Source organism: Gallinula chloropus (assembly GCF_964237585.1).
Source record: "Gallinula chloropus genome assembly, chromosome: 32".
NCBI classification, from domain to species: Eukaryota; Metazoa; Chordata; class Aves; order Gruiformes; family Rallidae; genus Gallinula; species Gallinula chloropus.
In genome coordinates, this window is record NC_140117.1 from 1,384,264 (window position 1) to 1,404,486 (window position 20,223).

At 55.6% G+C, this 20,223-nt stretch overlaps 4 protein-coding genes across 4 annotated transcripts in view; 1 reads left to right on the forward strand and 3 right to left on the reverse strand.

Annotated features, from left to right (window-relative positions):
- The window catches only part of LOC311202930 (butyrophilin subfamily 1 member A1-like), a gene marked incomplete at both ends in the record, with an annotated part of 517,675 nt that overhangs the window by 464,592 nt on the left and 32,860 nt on the right, over window positions 1-20,223 (reverse strand). The window lies entirely within an intron of this gene.
- Window positions 554-1,489, reverse strand: LOC311202858 (olfactory receptor 14C36-like; the record flags this gene model as incomplete). The annotated part of the gene is made up of 1 exon (XM_084277508.1): window positions 554-1,489. The coding sequence occupies one exon, from the start codon at window positions 1,487-1,489 to the stop codon at window positions 554-556; it is 936 nt and encodes a 311-aa protein (XP_084133634.1).
- Window positions 9,271-16,788, forward strand: LOC311202859 (leukotriene B4 receptor 1-like; the record flags this gene model as incomplete). Its single annotated transcript, XM_084277509.1, has 4 exons — window positions 9,271-9,477; window positions 9,534-10,236; window positions 12,831-12,880; window positions 16,714-16,788. 4 exons carry the CDS (start codon window positions 9,271-9,273, stop codon window positions 16,786-16,788), a joined length of 1,035 nt encoding a protein of 344 aa, XP_084133635.1.
- On the reverse strand, window positions 16,930-20,125 carry LOC311202860 (class I histocompatibility antigen, F10 alpha chain-like; the record flags this gene model as incomplete). Its single annotated transcript, XM_084277510.1, has 7 exons — window positions 16,930-16,937; window positions 17,059-17,085; window positions 17,210-17,311; window positions 17,393-17,665; window positions 17,742-18,017; window positions 18,758-19,021; window positions 20,062-20,125. The coding sequence occupies 7 exons, from the start codon at window positions 20,123-20,125 to the stop codon at window positions 16,930-16,932; spliced, it is 1,014 nt and encodes a 337-aa protein (XP_084133636.1).

Consider the following 20,223-nt stretch of genomic DNA (forward strand, 5'->3'; position numbering starts at 1 on the left):
CCTGCATAGCCTCTTGTTGTGCTGGGGTTGCCCTGACCCATGTGCAGCATCTCCAAGAAGCTCCAATTTCCCCTTGTAAATGACATCTGCCATCTCCAGTGTGTGACAGCCACGGATATGCCACTCAGTGTCACCAGCCATCACCTCCAGCGTCACTAGACACCGAGGAGTCCAGAATCTTAACGGTCACAGCATGGCCAAGAGGTGTTGAGCAAACAACACTCCAGGTGTGCAGAGCAACTGTCCTGGCCACAACGTGGTTGGTGATGCCTACTTTTGGAATGCCTGCTGGAAGATGAACCCGTTGTTAACACATGACACAGAGGAGATCCTGTCTGATGACAGAGATGCTGCGAGAGGTTCAGCTCTGACCCACGCTCTAACATCTTTATAGAGGCTCCAGAGGGGCGTGCCTTGGCAAAAGCAGGTGGAACATTGACACTCTGGTAGGACCATTATCACAGAAGTAATTATAATAACAATAAGGAGAAGACAGCAAGCTCAAACTGCTCTGGAAGACACCTGGAGCACCTTGGAGAAAGAAGCAGGAACTTTACCACTGCTGGAAACATGTCCGTGGCACCGCGCTCCGGATCGCGTCCTGGAGCTCCTGGTTCCTCATGCTGTAGATGAGGGGGTTCACTGCTGGAGGCACCACCGAGTACAGAACAGTCACCGCCAGGTCCAGGGGTGGGGAGGAGACGGAGGGGGGCTTCAGGTAGGCAAACACGGCTGTGCTGATGAACAGGGAGACCACAGCCAGGTGAGGGAGGCAGGTGGAAAAGGCTTTGTGCCGTCCCTGCTGCGAGGGGATCCTCAGCACGGCCCTGAAGATCTGCACGTAGGACACCACGATGAACACAAAACACCACAAGTTCACAGAGACGCTGGCTGCAAGAAGCCAAACTTCCCTGAGGTAGGTGCCTGAGCAGGAGAGCTTGAGCATCTGGGGGATTTCACAGAAGAACTGGCCCAGGGCGTTGCCTTGGCAGAGCGGCAGAGCGAACGTGTTGGCAGCGTGCAGCAGAGCAGTGACAAACCCACCGCCCCAGGCAGCTGCTGCCATGTGGACACAAGCTCTGCTGCCCAGGAGGGTCCCATAGTGCAGGGGTCTGCAGATGGCCACGTAGCGGTCGTAGGCCATGATGGTGAGAAGAAAATACTCCCCTAACATAAAGAAGGGAAGGAAAAAGAGTTGGGCAGCACAACCTGCATAGGAGATGGCCCTCACATCCCACAGGGAATTGAATATGGATTTGGGGAGGATGGTGGAGATGGCACCCAGGTCGAGGAGGGAGAGGTTGAGGAGGAAGAAGTACATGGGGCTGTGGAGGTGGTGGTCACAGGCTATGGCAGTGATGATGAGGCCGTTGCCCAGGAGGGCAGCCAGGTAGATGCCCAGGAAGAGGCAGAAGTGCAGGAGCTGCAGCTCCCATGTGTCTGCAAAGGGCAGGAGGAGGATCTGGCTGATGGAGCTGCTGTTGCACATTTTTTCCACATGCATATGGGGACCTGTGCAAGGCAGAAAATAGAATTACGGAATTACAAGTCACAGCAGACTTCTCAGAGGACAACCTCTCCCAGTTCCCATGGGATCCTCCCAAAATGCCCCTCTCTTTTCAAGATGTGTCACCTCTGCCTGGTGCTGGTTGAGGGTGTTACCAGGAGTGATACACAGAGGGCACCTGGATCCCCTGCACAGAGGTGGGGCTGCTGCAGGCTCTGGAGAAGCCAGTCCTGCCCTGCATCAGTAGGTCGATAGGAACATGGGGGGATCTCAGGTCAAACCCACTCGAGGGATCAACGAGCTTTTCAGCATTGTTCTCCCAGTTTGACAGCTGGCAGAGCAGGGCTGTGGGGGCAGATTTTGGTTTCTTCAGTTCAAGTTGCCCCACCAAGCTGAGGACTGCTTCTAAGGCAGAAAGCCCTGGCATGTCCACTGCACTCCAAGTGAAATCTTGTGCATCACGTGATGCAGGGGACTGTCCTTTGATGCAGTGTCAGGACAGCCAGACTGTCCATCACTCCTTGTTCCAGCTGCCCTGCACTGGCACCTCTCTGAGATGAGGGGCATCCAGACATTCCTCCAAGAAGAAACTGGACACTACTGAGGGCAGAGGGAGCTGGTTTCCAAGCTCACACCTCTAAACCCCTCACCTGGCTGGTGGTGGTTTATGAGGGTCTCAGCTCTCAGCCAGGGATGTGGAGGGCTTACTGCAGCTCCCCACAGACAACCTTCAGCAGTGTTTCCATGCCCCAGGGTTTCTTCTTCACTGGACTGCTGGATAACACAGAGACACCGTGGGAGTGCTGGGCACTTCTGGAGGTCACAGAATCACAGAAAGCATTGGGTTGGAAGGGACCTTGAAAGGTCATCTAGTGCGACCCCCCTGCAGTGAGCAGGGACACCTGTAACTAGAGCAGATTGCTCAGAGCTTCATCAAGGCTGACCTTGAATGCCCCCAGGGATGGGGCCTCCACCACCTCTCTGGACAGCTGTTGCAGTTTTGCCTGGCTGGGTTCTGGTGGAGAAGGGGGGCTGCAGGGGTGGCTTCTGCAAGAAGCAGCCAGAAGCTCTCTGCAGGCCCAAGAGAGCAAAGACCAGCCGGCTTAAGGCCGGACCTGCTGCTGACCAAGGCCGAGCCCATCAGTGATGGTCACAACGAAGGGAGTGAGAAGATGTAAGAAACTGCAGACACCAAAGCCAGGGAAGGGGGGAGGAGGTGCCAGAGTGAAGGATGCCTCTGCAGCCTTTCGAGAAACCCATGGTGGAGCGGGTGTCCCCTTGAAGCCCATGGAAAAGGCTGAGACCCCACCTGCAGCCAGTGGAGAGGCTCCACGCTGGATGGAGCAGGGGGAGACAGACAGGAGCTGCTGTGACCTCACTGAAGCAAGCCCCTGCCAGCACTTGCAGCCCATGGAGAGAGACAGAGACACAGAGATGAGCAAGGGAGAGATTTGTGCTGGAGCAGGTTTGCTGGGGGGAGGCTGGTGACCCTGTGGAGGACTGGGACTGACCAGGGTCAAACCACCCCACCACAGGACCATCAATCCAGCTTGTCCAGGTCCCTCTGGATGATATTGCATCCCTCTGGCATCCTGACTATACCGCTCAGGTCAACAAGGACCCCTCAGAGAAAGAGACAGTTGGCCTAAAGGTGGGGTGTTCTAATGGGAGGGTCAGATCATTCCCAGCCCTCCACAGCCCTGTGGCCTGGCATGGCAGTTAGGTGGTTTCCTTCAATGGCTACCTCAACACCATTGGTGTTGTAACTGCTGTTGACTCCTCTCCCCCAGTGAGCAAGAACAAGGCCTGGAGAGACCAGAGGGGAACATCCCAAAGTATCAGTGTCAAGGGGTGTGGGGCTGGGAGACACACATGGGCTTTGGGGTGATTCTTCTCTTTGGTGGTCAGGCTGCTGGGAAGGCAACTCACAGCCACGTCCTTGTGTGTCCTGACTTCACCTGAGAGAAAGATGATATTCCTGCTGGTCTGGTGCTGGGGTTCACATTTAGGATGTGAGTATTGCTTGTAGCATGGTGACATTTTGGGTGTTGAGGCTGAGGTGAGGCAAGACACGGATGTTTTTGGCTTCTCCTGCTCTCCCACCAGCAGGACCACAGCTTGTGAACTAGCTGAGCATCAGTGGCCTGTGTGTTGTGCTGTGCATCACTTCTTTGGCATGTTCCATTGTCATCATCATCATCATCTTCCTTTTCTGTCCTATTAAACTGTCTTTATCTCAACTCACAGTTTTACCTTTTTGTTTCCAATTCTGTCCCAAAGCCTCTGTGGGGGGAGGGGTGTGTGTGACCATCTGAGTGGTTATTTGAGCTGCTGACCTGGTTAAACCCCAACACTGTGACAGTGAGGACTGAAGGGCTTGAATGTGTGAGTGAGGAGACCAGGGAAGGCATCTGCACCCCCAGGGATGGCAGGTTCATGAATCCACCTCCCACAGCACTTCTGGGGACTGGTCCCTCTCAACCCCTGCCCATGTCACTGCTGCCTTGAGCTGCTCCTGCCACTCTCCATCCACTGCTCACAGTTCCCACCCCTCAGCTTGGCTGTACAGACACCTCCTAGGGCTGGAGCCCTGCCTGGGGGCACCTCTGTGTGTCCAGGGCAAAGGAGCAGCTTGTACAATTCCTAACAAGCCATGGGGTCTCAGCACCTTCTGCAGAACTGAGAAATTCTGGAAAATTCCCAAGTCACACTGCTCACACGGCCAAAGCTCAAAGCAGAGACCCTTCCCTTCCCGGTGAACACTGCCTTGGCATCCTTCTTGAGCAGGACCCTCCGCAGAGATCCTCACAGCAACGTACCTTGATCACACAGCACCTCTCAACAGAGGAAGGACCCAGCCCTGCACTGCTGGGGGGTTGATCCTGCCACCTGCAGCTTCTCCCTGCAGAGCTGCAGGGACCCTGACAGGAAGGACAACCCCAGGCACCCCTGGGCAAACACCATCACAGCTCTGCAGCCTTTCCCAGGGAAACAGAGCCATTACTCCTGGTCCCATGAATTGGGACAGTGGGGGATCCCTGCTCTGGAGCATATCATTCTCCTCTAAGCCAGGGGAAAGTCCTTGGGAAAGGATCCATACCTGTGTGATGGGAATACTTCCAGCAGGTTTAGTGCCCACAGCTGCAGTCTGACCATATCAAGCACAGAGAAGGCTTTTCCCTCCTGCCCCACGCTACCTTTAACCTCTCTCTTCCTTGCTCCTCTCCCCTTGCTGCCTACAGACAGAGCCTGTGGCCCTGCAGTGCTGCACAGAGGAGATGCTCCTGGGCAGAGCTGTCTCTCTGCAGTATGTCCCATGAGCTTCCTCCATCCACAGAGCCTGGATAAGCTCAGCAGCAGAGGAGCAGCCCAAAGTGGCACTTTGTGCCCTCTGGGATCCCTTCTAGTGTCCCTCAGGCTCCAGAGGTCATCACTGACATCACCTCTGCCCACTGAGGAGAGGTGTGTCTTCACAGTTGGACTAGATGATCTTGGATGTCTTTTCCAACCTTAATGACTCTATGATTCACAGCCCCGTGGAGAGGCAAAGTCAGGTCTAAGTAGCAACTTCCTTTGTCCCACTGTGAGACAGGACACCCAGAGAGTGCCAGGCAGGGATCCTACTGAGGGAAGAGGTTCAGCTGAGGCACCTTTTCCTTGGTTGGTGGTCCTGGGGAGGGAAGGAGACATGAGCCCATGGGAGGTGGGATTCTTCTCTCCTCTGTTCAGGTGGTCAAAGGTATGTGCAGGTACTAGAGAACAATTAAAGGTATGTGCCACCAGACATAGAGACTGGACAACATCTGGGGGGTGGGTGTGTTCTTGGGAACTTCCTTTGGGGCAGCTGGTCAAGACAAGGTTGGATGGGGTTTGGGATGACCTGGGCTAGTAGAGGGTGTCCCTGCCCATGGCAGGGGTGGCACTGGGGGAGCTCTGAGGACCCTCCACAGAGCATGGGAGGTGTGCTAACTACCACTGCTGTGTGCTCAGTATCCTGCACCTCCACATCATCCTGACCCTGAGTAGGGACCCCAACATCCCATGTGGGACAGGATCCCCATTCTTAGGGGACAGGGACTGGGTCTGGGCCATCCCACACAAGGAAACACATCCACTCCTGGCACAGACACCTCAATATCTGACTTTCCACTGGCATCCAGCAGCTCTGCTTTCCTCCCTCGCCAGACCCCAAAGGAAGCTCAGCTCTTCTGGTCTCCCCCCATGCTGTATTTGGTGGTGGTCCTCAACAGAGTCCACTGGCACCCTCAGAGACTTGGGTGTTTGCTTTCTTCCTTCCCAGGGCAGTCAGATACCTGCAGTTGAGGAATGTGACACCAAAGGACTCGTTAACAAGCCCAACACCCTAACAAGCCAAGTCTCTAGGGGTGATGGTTCTTAATTGCTTGGCTCTCCTGTGGTTAATTAGCAAGATTTCAGAAGTGTGGCCAAAGGGAGAAGGTTTCAGTAATTACTCCAGCAGGATCACTTCTTTCTTGAGGCCTCTTTTGTTCTCCACTCCCATGCCCAGCCACATCAGTGGTCTCTGGTGGACACTGATCCAGAGCTTTCCAAACGCAGTTGGCTGTGCAGTGAAGTCAAGACACTTTGTATTCGACACCTCGTGGGCATCCTTCATCTCCATGTCACTGTTTCTCTCATCAGCCACCTGGGAGCCAGAGCAGCCCCTTTAAGAGCAGACTGTGCTCAAGGCTGTGGCTGCACAGTGTGGCCCCTCACACCAATGCCTCTCAGCTTTGCTTGGGTCCATGTTACCTCTGCCAACATCCACGTTGCACACTGGAGAGCCTCAAGCAGACAGAAAACACATTGTTGTGGCCAACACCAATCCTAAAGTGCCCCAAAGCACCTCCCATCCCCTACTCTCTTTGTCTTTGGGCACAGCTGGTCACATGCTGTGTTCATGAGCTCCCTCCAGTCACAGAGGGAGACAACACAAGTGACATAATCTCCTTTGAACAGCCAAATCCATGACAGCCCCAAAATTTTGGGGCCCCAGGAATCTCTTCCAGCAGACACTACAGCCTTTCCATCACAGAATCACAGAATCACAGGGGTTGGAAGGGTCCTTGAGAGATCATTGGGTCCAACCTCTGATCATCAGCAGATCATCTTTCATTCACTGTGGAGCACAGTGCATGTGCCTCCACAGGGCAGGGCTGAGCATGGTCTCCTCTGGCTTTGGACACCTTGGATGCAATTGTTGAGTCTTCCCTTTCCAGTCAAGGCAGAGAAATCCACTGTCTCCAAGCACATGTGCCTAAAAGCTTCATGTCAGAGGTTGAACCTTCTGACAAGAGATACAGAGCAACTGTCAGGAAGGAAATGAAAGAGTTTTGGATCATCATCATCAGTTCCCTCACACCACTGTCCTGTTACTTCTATTAGTGACAGTGCCACTAATTACCAGTTGTCCCTGAGAGCTGCTTTCTTTACTCTTGGCTCCCAAACTCAGCCTGTGCAGGTTCTTGCCCTGGGAAGTGGTGGCCTCCAGCCAGGGCCAAACCACCACAACTAGGGATGGGACTAATCATGGACAGCTGGTGATAGGGGTCTATCACAGGCTGCCTGATCAAGGGGAGCCTGCTGATGAGGCCTTCCTCCTCCAGCTGCAGGAGGCATTTTAGTCACAGGCACTCATCCTGATGGGGGACTTTAACCACCCAGATATCTGCTGGGAAAATCACACAGTGACCTGCAAGAGACCCAGGAGACTCCCAGGGTCCATAGATGAGAACTTTCTGGTTCAGGTATTGGACAGACCGACCAGAGGTGATGCATTGCTGGACCTGGTGCTCACCAACGTGGGGGAGATCATTAAAGGTGTTAAGATTGGAGGCAGCCTGGGCGGCACTGACCATGCCCTGGTTGAGTTTGTGATGTTGAGGAATGTGGGCCTGGCAAAGAGTGGGATCAGGAGCCTGAACTTTGGGAGAGCACTTGGGCTGGAAGAATCCCAGACAGAGATACAGCCTGGGAGAAGAGCCCCTTGAGGGCAGCCCTGCTGAGAAGGACCTGGGTGTCATGGTGGATGAGAAACTTCACATGAGCCAGCAGTGGCTCCTGCAGCTTGGAAGGCCGATGGTATCCTGGGCTCCATCAGAAGAATGGTGGCAGCAGGGACAGGGAGGTGATTGTCCCTCTCTACTCTGTCCTCATGAGGCCCCATCTGGAGTCCTGTGTCCAGAGCTGGGGCCCACAATACAAGGAAGATGTGGGTTCAGTGGAGGCCATGAAGATGATCAGAGGGCTGGAACACCTCCACTACGAAGAATGGCTGAGGGAGTTGGGCTTGTTCAGCCTGGAGAAGAGAAGGCTGCGGGGGGACCTCATTGCAGCCTTCCAGTCCCTGAAGGGAGCAGAGAAACAGGAGGGGAAAAAGCTTGTTGAAGGCAGAGACTGGCAGGACAAGGAGGATGGAGTGAAACTGAAGGAGGGAAGGGTTAGATGAGATATTAGGGGGAAGTTCTTTCCAGAGAGAGTGGGAGGGGCTGGAACAGGCTGCCCAGAGAGGGGGTGGATGCTCTGTCCCTGGAGGTGTTCATGGCCAGGTTGGATGCCCCCTTGGGCAACCTTGTGCAGCTCCAGGCCTGGAGGTTGGTGGCCGTGCCTGTGGCAGGGGGGGTTGGAACTCTATGATCCTTGGGGTCCCTTCCAACCCATGCCATTCTCTGATTGGATGGATGGATGGATGGATGGATGGATGGATGGATGGATGGATGGAGAAAAGGAAGAGAAGGCCCGTTGGCCACACCGTGAGTAGAAGCCAACCTCCCCTGTCCCCTCCAGCCCACAACAGCGTGCTCTCACCACTTCCAAAGCCGTGTGATGAAGCAACCAGACACACACACACCCCCTCTTCCTTACTGGGGGACGTCCTGGCAGTGCCACCCTTCCCGTCACCTCCTCCCACACGCACAAGGGGACAATTTAAGGTCCATGGTCCTTCCCCACACCGCAGATACTCTTCCTCCCCTGCGGTTTTCCTCCCTCCTTCCTCTTGCATGAGTGTTTCCTGCCCAGAGCTGGGTGGAGGGGAAGTGACACTGAGCCGTCACCGGCCACCACCCGTGTCAGGGACACAAGAAGGTCCACGACCCAGGCCAGGACCTCTGGGAAGGGGCATGTGAGTCCCCAAGGTACAGGAGGGAAGGTGGGTGGGAGGTCTTTGGGGAGGAGTGGGGGGGACACTGGAGAGACCTGGGACACGTTGATTAGGAGGTGACTTGTTGGTTTGGTGGGAACACCTGGGGGTGTGGTGTGAGCTCACTGGGAGGTCTGGGGGGAAACTGGGATTCCCTGAGGGTGGAAACTAGGAGGGAAAATGTGTGGGGTGGTGGCCAACTGGGAGGTTTTGTGGGTAACTGGGAGTCTGCATGGGCAACTGGGATGTCTGGGGGGGTCAACTGGGAGGTTGGAGGTGTGGAGGTGAGTGGGAGGGTGGCCCAGTGGGAGATGGGGAGGGAGCAACTGGGAGGTCTGGGGGATGCCAAGGTGGGAAGATCCTGGAGGGTTAAAAGAGGGAGAGGAGGACACCTCAGAGAGGGGGGAGGAGGAAGGAGGGGTATGGGGTGGAGGCTTTGGGTGGGCGGGAGGTGGGGTGGAGGGATGGGGGGTGGGACAAGAGAGGGGTGGAGAGAAGGATGGATGGACGGACAGAGGGAGGGAGGGATGGTGGGAGCCCTGTATTTTCTCTGGAAGATTCTGTGTCCCCATCTCCCCACAGCTCCTCCCCACTCACCACGATGTCCTCGTCCCCTCCTGCCAACGCCTCATCACCCCGTAACGCCACGGCCACAAGCATCCCCGGCGCGGCGGTGGGGATGACCCTGCTGGGGGTGGCGGTGGCCGTGGGGCTCCCCGGGAACGCCGTGGTCCTCTGGAGCTACGCCGCCGCCCGCCGGCGCACTGTTCCCGTCCTCCTCATCTTCCACCTGGCCGTGGCCTACGTGGTGACCCTCCTCACCGGGCCCATCTATCTCCAGGCCTTGGCGTCGGCCAATGGGAGATGGGCTTGGCCGTCTGCCGCGGGTGTCACTACGTCTGCGCCGCCGCCATGTACGTCAGCGTCTTCCTCATCGCCCTCCTGGGTCTCCACCGCTGCTTGGCGGTCTCCAGGCCGGTGGCAGCGGTGGTGACCCCAGGGGGCCACGCCAGGCGATTGGCTCACGGGGTGGCAGCCCTGACATGGCTGGTGGCTTCCATCTTGGCCATCCCATCCATCGTCTTCCTGCGGGTGGAGGAGGGGCACTGCCAGCGGGTGCACAGCACGAGGGGCTGGTTGGTGGCCCACAACCTCTTGGAGACCACTTTGGGTTGGGCCCTCCCGTTGGCCACCATGGCCGTTGGCTACGGGTTACTGGTGCGCCGCTTACGCCAGACCCACCTGTCCCGGCGCGGTCGGACCTTCCGGCTGGTGGCCGCCGTGGTGGTGGCCTTTGCTGTCTCCTGGGGACCTTACCACCTGGCCAGCTTGCTGGAGGTGGCAGGGGTCCTACAAGGTGGTGGTGGGACTTTGGAGGCAGCCTCCAAGGTGATTCGGCCACCGGCCACTGCCTTGGCCTTCCTCAGCAGCGCCATGAACCCCCTCCTGTACGCCTGCGTGGGGTGGGGGCTGCGCCGCGGTGCCAGCGGGGGTCTCCTGCCTCGGCTCCTGGACATCTCAGCCATTGCTGGCAGCTCCCGAGGGACCATGGCCAAGGGGACCCATAGTGGGGGGAGGAGCTGGAGGGGGGAGGGAAGGACAACAGTGGTAGAGGGGGGGACAACCATGGAGGAGGAGGAGGGGGGTGGGGAGGGTGGGACGGGGAGGGTGTGATGGGAAAGGGGATTGGACACAGTGAACACCCCAACACAACCCCAACACACAACTCAAGACACCTCAACACACCCCTTCCCTCTGTCCACTCATCTCTTCTCCACCCCTCTGTCCATCCACATCTCCATCCAGCCGCCCCTCTCAGGTGCCCCGTCACTTCCTCCATCATGGAAGATGGGTCTCCAACCCCGCAACCATCCAACCCCCCTCCAGCCCTCCAACCACCCTTCCTCTCCCTCTGGATCTCCATCCTTCCCTCCATCTATCCCTCCTTTGATCCCTGCATGCCTCCATGAAAAGCCCAAACTTTGTGTCCCACTGTGTCGTTTAGAAATTTATGTTCTTAGGTTTTAATTGTATTTCTCACCTGGTGTTTAGTGGGTGTTAAAAATTTATTTCTGAGGTTTTAATTTTATTTCTGTGTTTTTTCTTCTAATTTTTATTTCTTAGCATTTAGTTTTCTTACTTTGCTTTTTTTATTTTCTCTCTTAATTTTCTTTTAAATTAGTTCTCACTTTGGTTTTTGTTTGTTTAATTTTATTTCCTTTTTTATTTTTCTTCAGCTTTATAATTTTACTTATTTTGTGTTATTTTAGTTCTTTGGGGGGTTATTTTAGTTCTTATTAATTTTTGGGGTTTCTGTTGGGAATTTTTTATTTTGCTTCTTTGTTTTGTTTCCTTTAATGTTGGTTCCCAGGCCAATGGAGGTGACCCCAGGAAAGGTGAAGGTGCTGCCTGTGCTCATGGGATGTTGGGTTAATCCAAAATCTCATTGGGTTTCCCTTCTCCAGCTCTAGGGGGGCATCTCACAGAGCTTCTGCAGCTTCTCTGGGCACGGTGCTCAATAACAAGGTGGTTTTAATTAAATCTGTCCTGAACACTCAGCTGAGACCACGGTGGTGCCTGAGCCCTGTCTTCAGCTGCCACAGGAAATGGGAGGAATAAGTTCCCCCCACTCCATGTCCCATCTGTGTCCCCCTCCATGTCTTCCTGTGCCTCCTGTGTCACCCTGGACACTCCCATGTCCACCCACGTCCCTTCCGTCTCCCCCATGTCTTCCCCTGTCCTGATGACCCACTCAGGTCTTTCCCTGTCCTAATGTGTCCCACTCATATCCTATGTTACACCATGTCCCTCCCGTGTCCTCTTATCCCCCAGCCCCCCTTTGTCCCCAGGCAGGAGGAGAAGCTGCCCCAGCACTGGTAGGTCCTCAGCACCCAACAGCCCTCAGACACCTGTTCAGGTGCTCCAAGCATCCCAGCCTGGGCAGGAGGATGCTCTGCTGGGAGGTGATCTGCTGGTCCTGCCTGGGAGCTGGGTTCAGTGGCTCTTCTGGGCTCAGACTGCCCTCTCCTGACACTTGGGGGTGGAGACATCCCCAGGGCTCCTCCAGCCCTGAGTTATGAGTCACAGAATCACAGAATGCTCTGGGTTGAAAGGGACTCTTAAAGGCCATCTAGTCCAAACCCCTTGCAGTAAGCAGATGCCTTTGACTACATCAACCCTCTGATCAGCTTGGTCTCATCTGCAAACTTGTACTGGTTTCTTCCACCAGTGGGGTGCTTATGCAACGGGTTTGGGGGATATTGGAGCCTCTTTGGGGCAGGGGTAGCCGTTCTTCAGCGTCTTCTCTGGGGCAGCTCTGACCCTCATCACCCTCCTCTGCCTCCCTTCCCCTCCCTTCTCCCCAGCGTGGCCATAGATGTGGCTCCCAGCGAGCCCCAGGGGTCTCCTGAGCTACTGGGTGACTCCACATGCTCCAGCTGGGATCAGGTAGGGATCCTGCAGGGCTGGTGGGGGCTTTTACCCGATCCAAGTGGCAGATGCAGGGCAGGGAGCTGCCATGGGTCAGGGGGAAGCCTGTCTCAGACCATGGGTTTCACTTCCCCTTAGCCCCTTTACGCCGTATGTCCCTCACTCTGGTTTCCCCTTCAGTCCTGTGGCACGGCGCATGCACCGCTCACACCAAGCTCGCCCTTGCCTGCAACACCCTAAATAAGTGTAGGCACAATCTCCACATTTCTGTGTCCTTCTCCATGGCCAAACTGACTTCAGAATGGTAGGACTACACCATGCTCTTTGTGTCACTGTGGGGCCAGATGTTGTGCTGCTGTGTCACTTGGCCCTGCATAGATGCTTGGAGCTTGGACATCAGGTGGATCCATCACCAGGTCTCTGAAACAGTGCACCACTACTGAAATGGGGAGGACCTGTACTGGGATAAGATGGGGGAATATGTTGGGAGGACAGAGTTGGCCAGAGATAGTCTCTCCAGAGGAAGCCTGGACTTGCAAATCTCTGGGCTGAGACCCTCTGATGATGGTCAGTACATCTGCACTGTGACAGATGGTACCTGTTATGGAGAAGGTATGATGGAGCTGGAGATGTCAGGTTTGAGGTCAGTGTGGTGCTTCCATGGGGTTGTCCTGGTGTCCCTGGGCTTGGATGTTCTTCCCAGACCTCTGTCCTGTTTCTTTTGTGCTGCAGGAGACTCGGCATATTGTTTGGAAGCCTTGGGGCTTCTTGAACAAAGATGGGTCAGTGCAGATGCTGCCTCAAGGTGCTGAAGCTGGGCAGCTCACTCTTGCTCTTATGGGATTTCTGAGGGGAGATCTGGAGCTGTTGGGCATCAACACTCTGCGGTCCCAGCACGAGTTGGGGTGGGTTTGGTGGCCGGTCCTGCAGCCCTGGTCAGACCTGTGATGGATCTGCTTTGGGATGTGGTGGTGGCCTTGGAGCTGAGTCCATCCCCACCTGATCCCAACCCCGGGCTCTTCCCCAGCCACAGGCTCTGTCCCTCAGCTCTCTCTGGAGGGGTACGAGGCCGGAGGCATCCGGGTGCTGTGTCGATCGGCCGGATGGTTCCTGCAACTGGAGGTGCTGTGGAAAGACCCCGACAGGCAACGTCTCCACTCAGTCTCCCCTGACACAAAGGGCCTGTCTGACACCAAAGCTGTCATCATGGTGATGGGAACTGTAGATGGGAACTGGTCCTGTGTGGTCAGCAATCATAGAATCATAGAATGGTTATGGATGGAAGGGACCTTAAATATCAAGTTCCAACCCCCTGCCATGGGCAGGGACACCTCTCACTAGACCAGGCTGCTCAAAGCCCCATTCAACCTGGCCCTGAACCCCTCCTGGGAGGGGTCATCCACCATTTCCCTGGGTAACCTGTTCCAGTGCCTCACCACCCTCAGAACAAAGAATTTCTCTTGAGTATCCAATCTGAATGCATCCTCTTCAGGTACAGCTCCCTCAGCCTGGAGCACGAGCCCTGCCTGCACATCTCTGGTGGTTTGACCCTAGTTGTTGGCCAGATGCCCACTAAAGCCACTCTATTACTCCCCTTTTCAGATGGACAGGGGAGAAAATATCTATTGAGAGGCTCAGGACTTGAGATAAAGACAGGGAGAGATCATTCTGCAATCAGCATCACGGGCAGAACAGACTCAACACAGAAAAAATGCCATTGAATTTATTACATTATACTACACACACAGAGAGACCAGATCTGGGTAATGAGAAGTACAACCAGGCCTTAAAACACCTTTCCCCACCACCACCTCTCCCTTCTTTGCAGATTTAATCTATTCATGATTTCTCTCCTTTCTCCACACAGGGTGTCTCGGGGCCCGGGTGGGGGCGGGGGGGGGGGAGCAGAAAATGGAACTTTTCAGTCAGTTTGACAGGAGTTGTTGAGAAGTGGAGGGGGACATTCCTCACACCCTTCCCCTGTTGCACTGTGGGGTCCCACCCACAGCACACAGTCCTTCATTGCTTTTTGATTGCTTTCCAGTCGGCAGTACTGGATGAGTCTCTGATATCTCTCGCACAGCACAGGGTCCTATCCTGGGCAGTCTGTGCTCAGCCCTTTCCCTCTCCAGTATCCCTGGGGCTGGGAAAGCCCAAGGTGATGTGCCTGGAGGGTGGGCAGCTTGGGGAGACAAGTGCAGGTCAGAATCTCTTCCCTGTCCTGAGCTGCTGGGGACCAGCTGAGGGAAGTGTCCAGGCTGGCAGGGAGCCATTCCTGGGGTTTTGAGGGCCTTGCCTGCTACTTGAAAGAAAGAATGTGGGGCAGCAGAAACAGTCTCCAGGCTACAAGGAGAGAAGTGCTGCTGGAGCTTGTACTAACACCTTCATGGTTGAGGATGTGAAGGTTGGGGGCATCATGGTCTGCAGTGACCATGAGATGGCAGAGTTCAGGATCATGGGTGGAAGGAGCAGGGCAATGGGTAGGATTACAACTCTGGACTGGAGGAGAGCTAACTTTGGCCTCTTCAAAGACCATTTTGGGAGAATCCCATGGGTCGAGGCTTTAGAAGGTAGAGGGGCCCAAAGGAGCTGGTCAGTATTCAAGCACCACTTCCTCCGAGCTCAAGATTGGTGCATCCTGAATACTAGGAAATCAAGCAAAGTAGGCAGGAGACCTTCGTGGATGAGAAGAGAGGCCCAGAAAAGCATCAAGAAGAAAGCTTAGAGCATGTGGAAAGCCACTTGGGAGGACTATAGGGATGTAGTCAGAGAATGTATGAACAAGCAGCAAGGAAGGCTAAGGGCCACTTGGAATTAAAGTGGCGAGGGATGTCCAGGAGAACAAGAAGGACTTCTTCAGATGCATCAGCAGCAAAAGGAAGAGTGCAAGAGCAGCGATTACAGTTCAGAGGTGAGTCCCTGCTTCAGTCAGTGAGCATTTGCCCACATGGCCTTGAAGAAAGAAATTTTCTGAATAACCCTCTGCATGGCCCCAGGGCAGGAATCCTTCTCAGTGCCCACCTACATGGTTTCAGAGCAGGAAACCTCAGTACTTGCCTGCATGGGCTGGTCACTTCCACAGGGAGATGGATGACCTGGCTGTTCCCGAGGAAATGCTGACCCATCCCCGACTCCTTTTTCCTTTTCATCATCAGCCATGACATGGTATGGCCTAGAGTATCTCTTATTGCTTTAGGTCTGTGTCTCTCCACATCACACTGTGCCACCACTGTTGAGATCCATCACTGTGTTGCCAGTGCAGTTTTGGCCACAAATCCTTGTTAGGGGTTGATGATGGCCGGACAGCAATGCCCAACAAGCTGCTCCATCACTCCCCTCTTCAGCAGGACAGGGATGGAGGGAAAATAAGATGGAAAAAGAACCCTTTGTTCAAAATAAAGAACATGTAATACAACAAAAATATATGTTGAGAGGCTCAGGAGTCAAGATCAGGACAGGGAGAGATCATTCTGCAATCAGCATCAGGGGCAGAACAGACTCAACACAGAATAAAGGACAGAGAACTAATTTATTACACTGCACTGCACACCCAGTGACATCAGAGTTGGATTCACAGATGCACAGAATTGTAGGGGTTGGAAGGGACCTCCAGAGATCATGGAGTCCCACCCCCTACCCAACAGCAGATGATGTCCAGCAACATCCCGGGCAGCCGGGCTTCAGTACGCGCAGTGGCTGCTCCAGAACACAAGTGTGGTCAGTGATAAACATCCCCTGTTCATCCACCTCTCAGCTTTTATGGTCGAGCAGACATCAGAGGGCTTGGAATATCCCTTTGGTCAGTTGGGATTAGCTGTCCTGGCTGTGTCCCCTCCTAAGGTCTTGCCCACCCACAGCCTACCAGTGAGTGGGATGTTGGAGAGACAGCCTGGATGCTGGGCCAGCCCCACTCCCCAGCAGCCAAATCCCTGCTCTGGTGGTATCAACACCCTGCTCACTCCCAATGCACAGCACGGCCAGGACTGCTGGGGAGAAATGAACTCCACCTCAGCCAGACCCAACAGAGTCCTAAACACGGCACCATGCTGGGCTGCTGGGAAGAAACCCAGCTCTATAGCAGAAAAAACCAGCACAGCCCTCAACCCAAGGCTGCAAGAGCAACCAAGGCATGGGGAGAGATGGCACAGCCCATTGGAGGATGGAACCAGTTATTGCGTGTGCACACACAGAATAAATAACTTTCAACCTCAAAATTAAAAGACTGGTAAAAGCTGAACTGCCCAATTATCAAAGCTTTGCAAATGAAGTGTTTCCCCAGCCAGCAGAGCCACCAGCACAGCAGTGTGGGCAGGTGCAGCCTGATCAGCTCTCTGCAGGCAGCTCCCAGCCACCTCCAGCACTTCTGCGTGCAGCTGGTGGGAGCACAGGGGGCACATCCAGCCTCTCAGGTCCTTCCTGGAGCCGTGAGGCTGAGATCACTGCAAAGATGGAAGAGACACTGTCACCTAGGGCCACCTCCCAGTCCCCAATCCTCTGCTCTGGGGGTCTCTGCATCCCCCTCCCCAGCCCGAGTTTCTCAGGCCATGGGTTCCAGAGGGGAGCACAGAGAGCTGGGGCTGCCCCATCCACCCCTCCCCCCCCCCCCCCCCCCCAGCCCCACAACGTACAGCTGAACGAGCTGGAAGGCTCCCCGTCACTGCCAGTGCCTGTGAGGGAGAACCAGTTGTGAGCTGTAACCCTGTGCTCGCTGAGGGCCTGGTGCATGTGCCAAGAGCCAGTCCAGGAGCCATGGCCGTGCTGCAGCCACCAGCAGAGGAGGATGGCACCATGTGCACCAGATGGGAGACACAACCTATTCCATATGAGGCCACTACAGGACTGTAAAGAGGGGTGGCACAGGGAGAAAGGGGATGGGGAAATGCCAAGAGCAGACAGAAACCAGAGCCATGACACTGCCCTGGCATGGGGCACTGGAGCCAGACCTGACCCAGGTACTCACATGGTGCCTTGTCATAGGTCTTCCTCCCTGCAGAGAGAAAGAGGCATCAGAATCCACCGTGCTTCACCCTCAGGCTTGGGGGCTCCCCAGAGTGCTGTGGCTTGTACCCACAGCCCCTGCTCTGTCTTCCTCCCACACCCTGGAGTTTTACCTGATCTGTACGTCCAGATGATGAATCCAATGAAGGCAATGATGACAAACAGGATGACAATGACCACCCCCAGCACGATGGCCAGTACGTTGGACCCCGGCTCTGGGGATGAGCAGGGTGGTGAGGAAGGGAAGGGGAAACCCCCAGTCCACACCTCCACATGCCCAAGGTCACCAGACTCACCCCACACAAAGACCCCTGGCTCAGCCAGGCTGGCGTGCTCCACACGGCACCGGTACTTGTCCTGCTCCCCAGGAGGGGCCTCGATGGACACCCAGGTGTAGTAGGTGCCGTCGCTGTTGGGCACGATGCTGCCCTGCTGGGTCTCCTGGTCCCTGACCTCACCGTCCTTCAGCCAGCTGATGGTGATGGGCCGTGGGTAGAAGCCGTAAGCGTGGCAGTGCAAGGTCAGGATCCCATGGGTCACCTCCTTTGACACTTGGACTGTGGGGGGCACTGGGGAAGGGGTGGCAGTGAGGGTTGGTACACACATCCATGCTGGCCCCTCCCCAGGGTCTCCATCTCCCCTCACCTTTCCTCTCCAGCACAGCCTGCCCATAGCTCATGTATTGCTTCAGTCGCTCGGTACAGGTGTTCTCCAGGTAGTGCTTCCATTTCTTAGCAACTGTCCCATCTGCTTCCCAGTTCCTCTTGGTGATTTGTGCTGCTGCATCTGCCGCAGTGAACGTCATCGTGTCCATGTCGAAGGCAATGAAGTCCCTCCCATCGTAGGCAATTTGCCGATACCCCCTGGTGATACCATCCTCCAGGAGGTCACAGCCGTACATGTGCTGCAGCGTGTGAGCCCCTGAAACAGAACCAGGGAGATGGGGCTGAGGGGCTGCTGCAGCCGTGGGCTTTCAGTGGGGAAAGGCCTCCGGTCAACACCCCGCACTCCAGCCCTGTGTGAGGACTGAGGGAATCAGGCACTGACATGAGAGCTGCCCCCACCCTGCCAGTGACCACAGCACTTAGGGCATCACGTAAAGCTGTGACACATACTCATTGTGCCCACGGCATGGCTGGGCTGGCACCCAGCCCCACAGCACCCTGCAACAGCAAGAGGAAGGGACAGGGTCCTGAATGCCTGGGCAGCCAGGAGATGGGAAGAGTTGTGTGACCCTCTCTGGCTCTGGGGTGGGCGGTACAAAGTACCATAGGAAAGGTGAGGGTCTGGGACACAAGGTGGGAGCCCCTCTGGTTTTGAAGTTCTCCACTGCCACAGGGGTGGTGACGGGTGGGATGTGGCAGCCAGGCCTGGGATGGGGTGCTGGGCATGGTGCGTGAGAGGCCAGAATGTGCTTGTCGAGGCACCCAGGAGCCTCCCTGGCTCTGGCACAAAGATCCCATGGAGTGTGAGGCTGGGACAGGCAGCTGACACCCCTCATGCTGGGGGACAGGAGGACTTGGAGCCCTCTGACAACAATGCTGGGCTAGGATAGATCAGCACGTTCCGGGGCAGTAGTGTGGGGAGGAGTAGCATCTTCATGGGGGAGGAGGGAGTGGAGCTCTCCCATCCCACAGAGCCCCTTCCCAGCCCACACTCACCCCCACTCTGGTTGTAGCGGCTCTGCAGTGTGTCCAGGTTCACCGTGGAAATCTCCTGATTAGTCTGTCCCACCTGGGTCTGCTGGTCCCATTGCTGCTGGTCCAGGTTGGCCGCCATCCAGTCTGCCTGGGGCACCGCCCTCCCCTTCTCGCTGTCGTAGCATGAAATGAGGTTCCCATCCACGTACCCCATGGACACAAACTGGGGTACTCCTGGGCTGGGCTCTGACACTGCGGTGTGGAAGTAGCGCATGGAGTGGAGCTCTGTGGGGACACAGGAGATGGTAACGGTTGGGATGACAGGTGGTGGGTGCAGGGTGGGGGTGCCCACAGTGATGGGGTGCAGGAGTGGGTGGTGAGCCTGGGTGGGGTTCCCAGAGCAGCAGACTGGATGGAGGTTTGGAGGGCAGCTTCAAGGGGAAGTGTCTGGTGGGGGGAATCTGTGTCCAGGATGGGGTCCCGCTTCCCATGAAGGGAAACCAGGTGCTACTGGTGATGAGGAAAGGGGGGCTCTGTCAGTGAAGGACCTGAGATGCCCAGGAAGGTGGTCCAAGGGGTTCTCCGGCATCAAGGAGAAAGTGATCTGTGGGAGCATCTGGGAAGGGGATGGTGTCGTGGTTTTACCCCGGCTGAGAGCCGAGATCCACGCAGCTGTTTGCTCTTTAAAGGAAAAGACAAGGGGGAGAAGAGGGGGAGGGGAGGGGGGTTGAGGCAAGGGAATGGAAAAGGAGGGGGTAAATAACAACCCCAAAACTAAGAAACCAAAAGCCCGTGGGTTGGGATAAGGATAATTTTCTAAAATAGCAGAAAGATAAAATAACAATGCTGACAGGACTTTAGAGCAAAAAATATTGTTGATACACAATGCGGTTTCTCACTGCACCCACAACTCAGGCTGTGCCACCCAGAGCCGTCCCGGAACCCGACCGTCCCCCAAAACCCACACGTTCTGGAGCTGCCCCCTCCTTTCTCATTAATAGAGAAATAGGAAGAGCTGAGAAAGTCCCTGACTGCTTGACTCAACTAAAAAACATCAGGGTGTTATCAGCACTGCTTTCATTTTAACTCTCAAACACAGCATTCCATCCGCTGCTACAAAAGAAGTTAACTCCATCCTGACCAAAACCAGGACAGATGGAAAGGGATGGAAGAGGATGGAAGGGGAGTGTTCCAAGGTGGCAGCTGGTCCTTGGGGAGAGTGACTGGGGGTCTCTGTGCCCCGGGGTGGTCCAGTGTGCAGGGAATGGAGAACCATTATCAAGAAACTGGGTCCAGTGGGGTTCCCAAGACCCACCCGCACTTACCACACACCGCCCAGCCGAGGACCCTCAGCAGCAGAAGCAGCCCCAGTGCCCGGTCCAGCCCCATCCCTCCGCTCCGGGTCCCAGATGTTCTGAGCCAAAGGAGCCCCACTCCAGGACAAACCTCACTGCCAGCCCCGCCCCGAGACCCGCGATTGGCTGCAC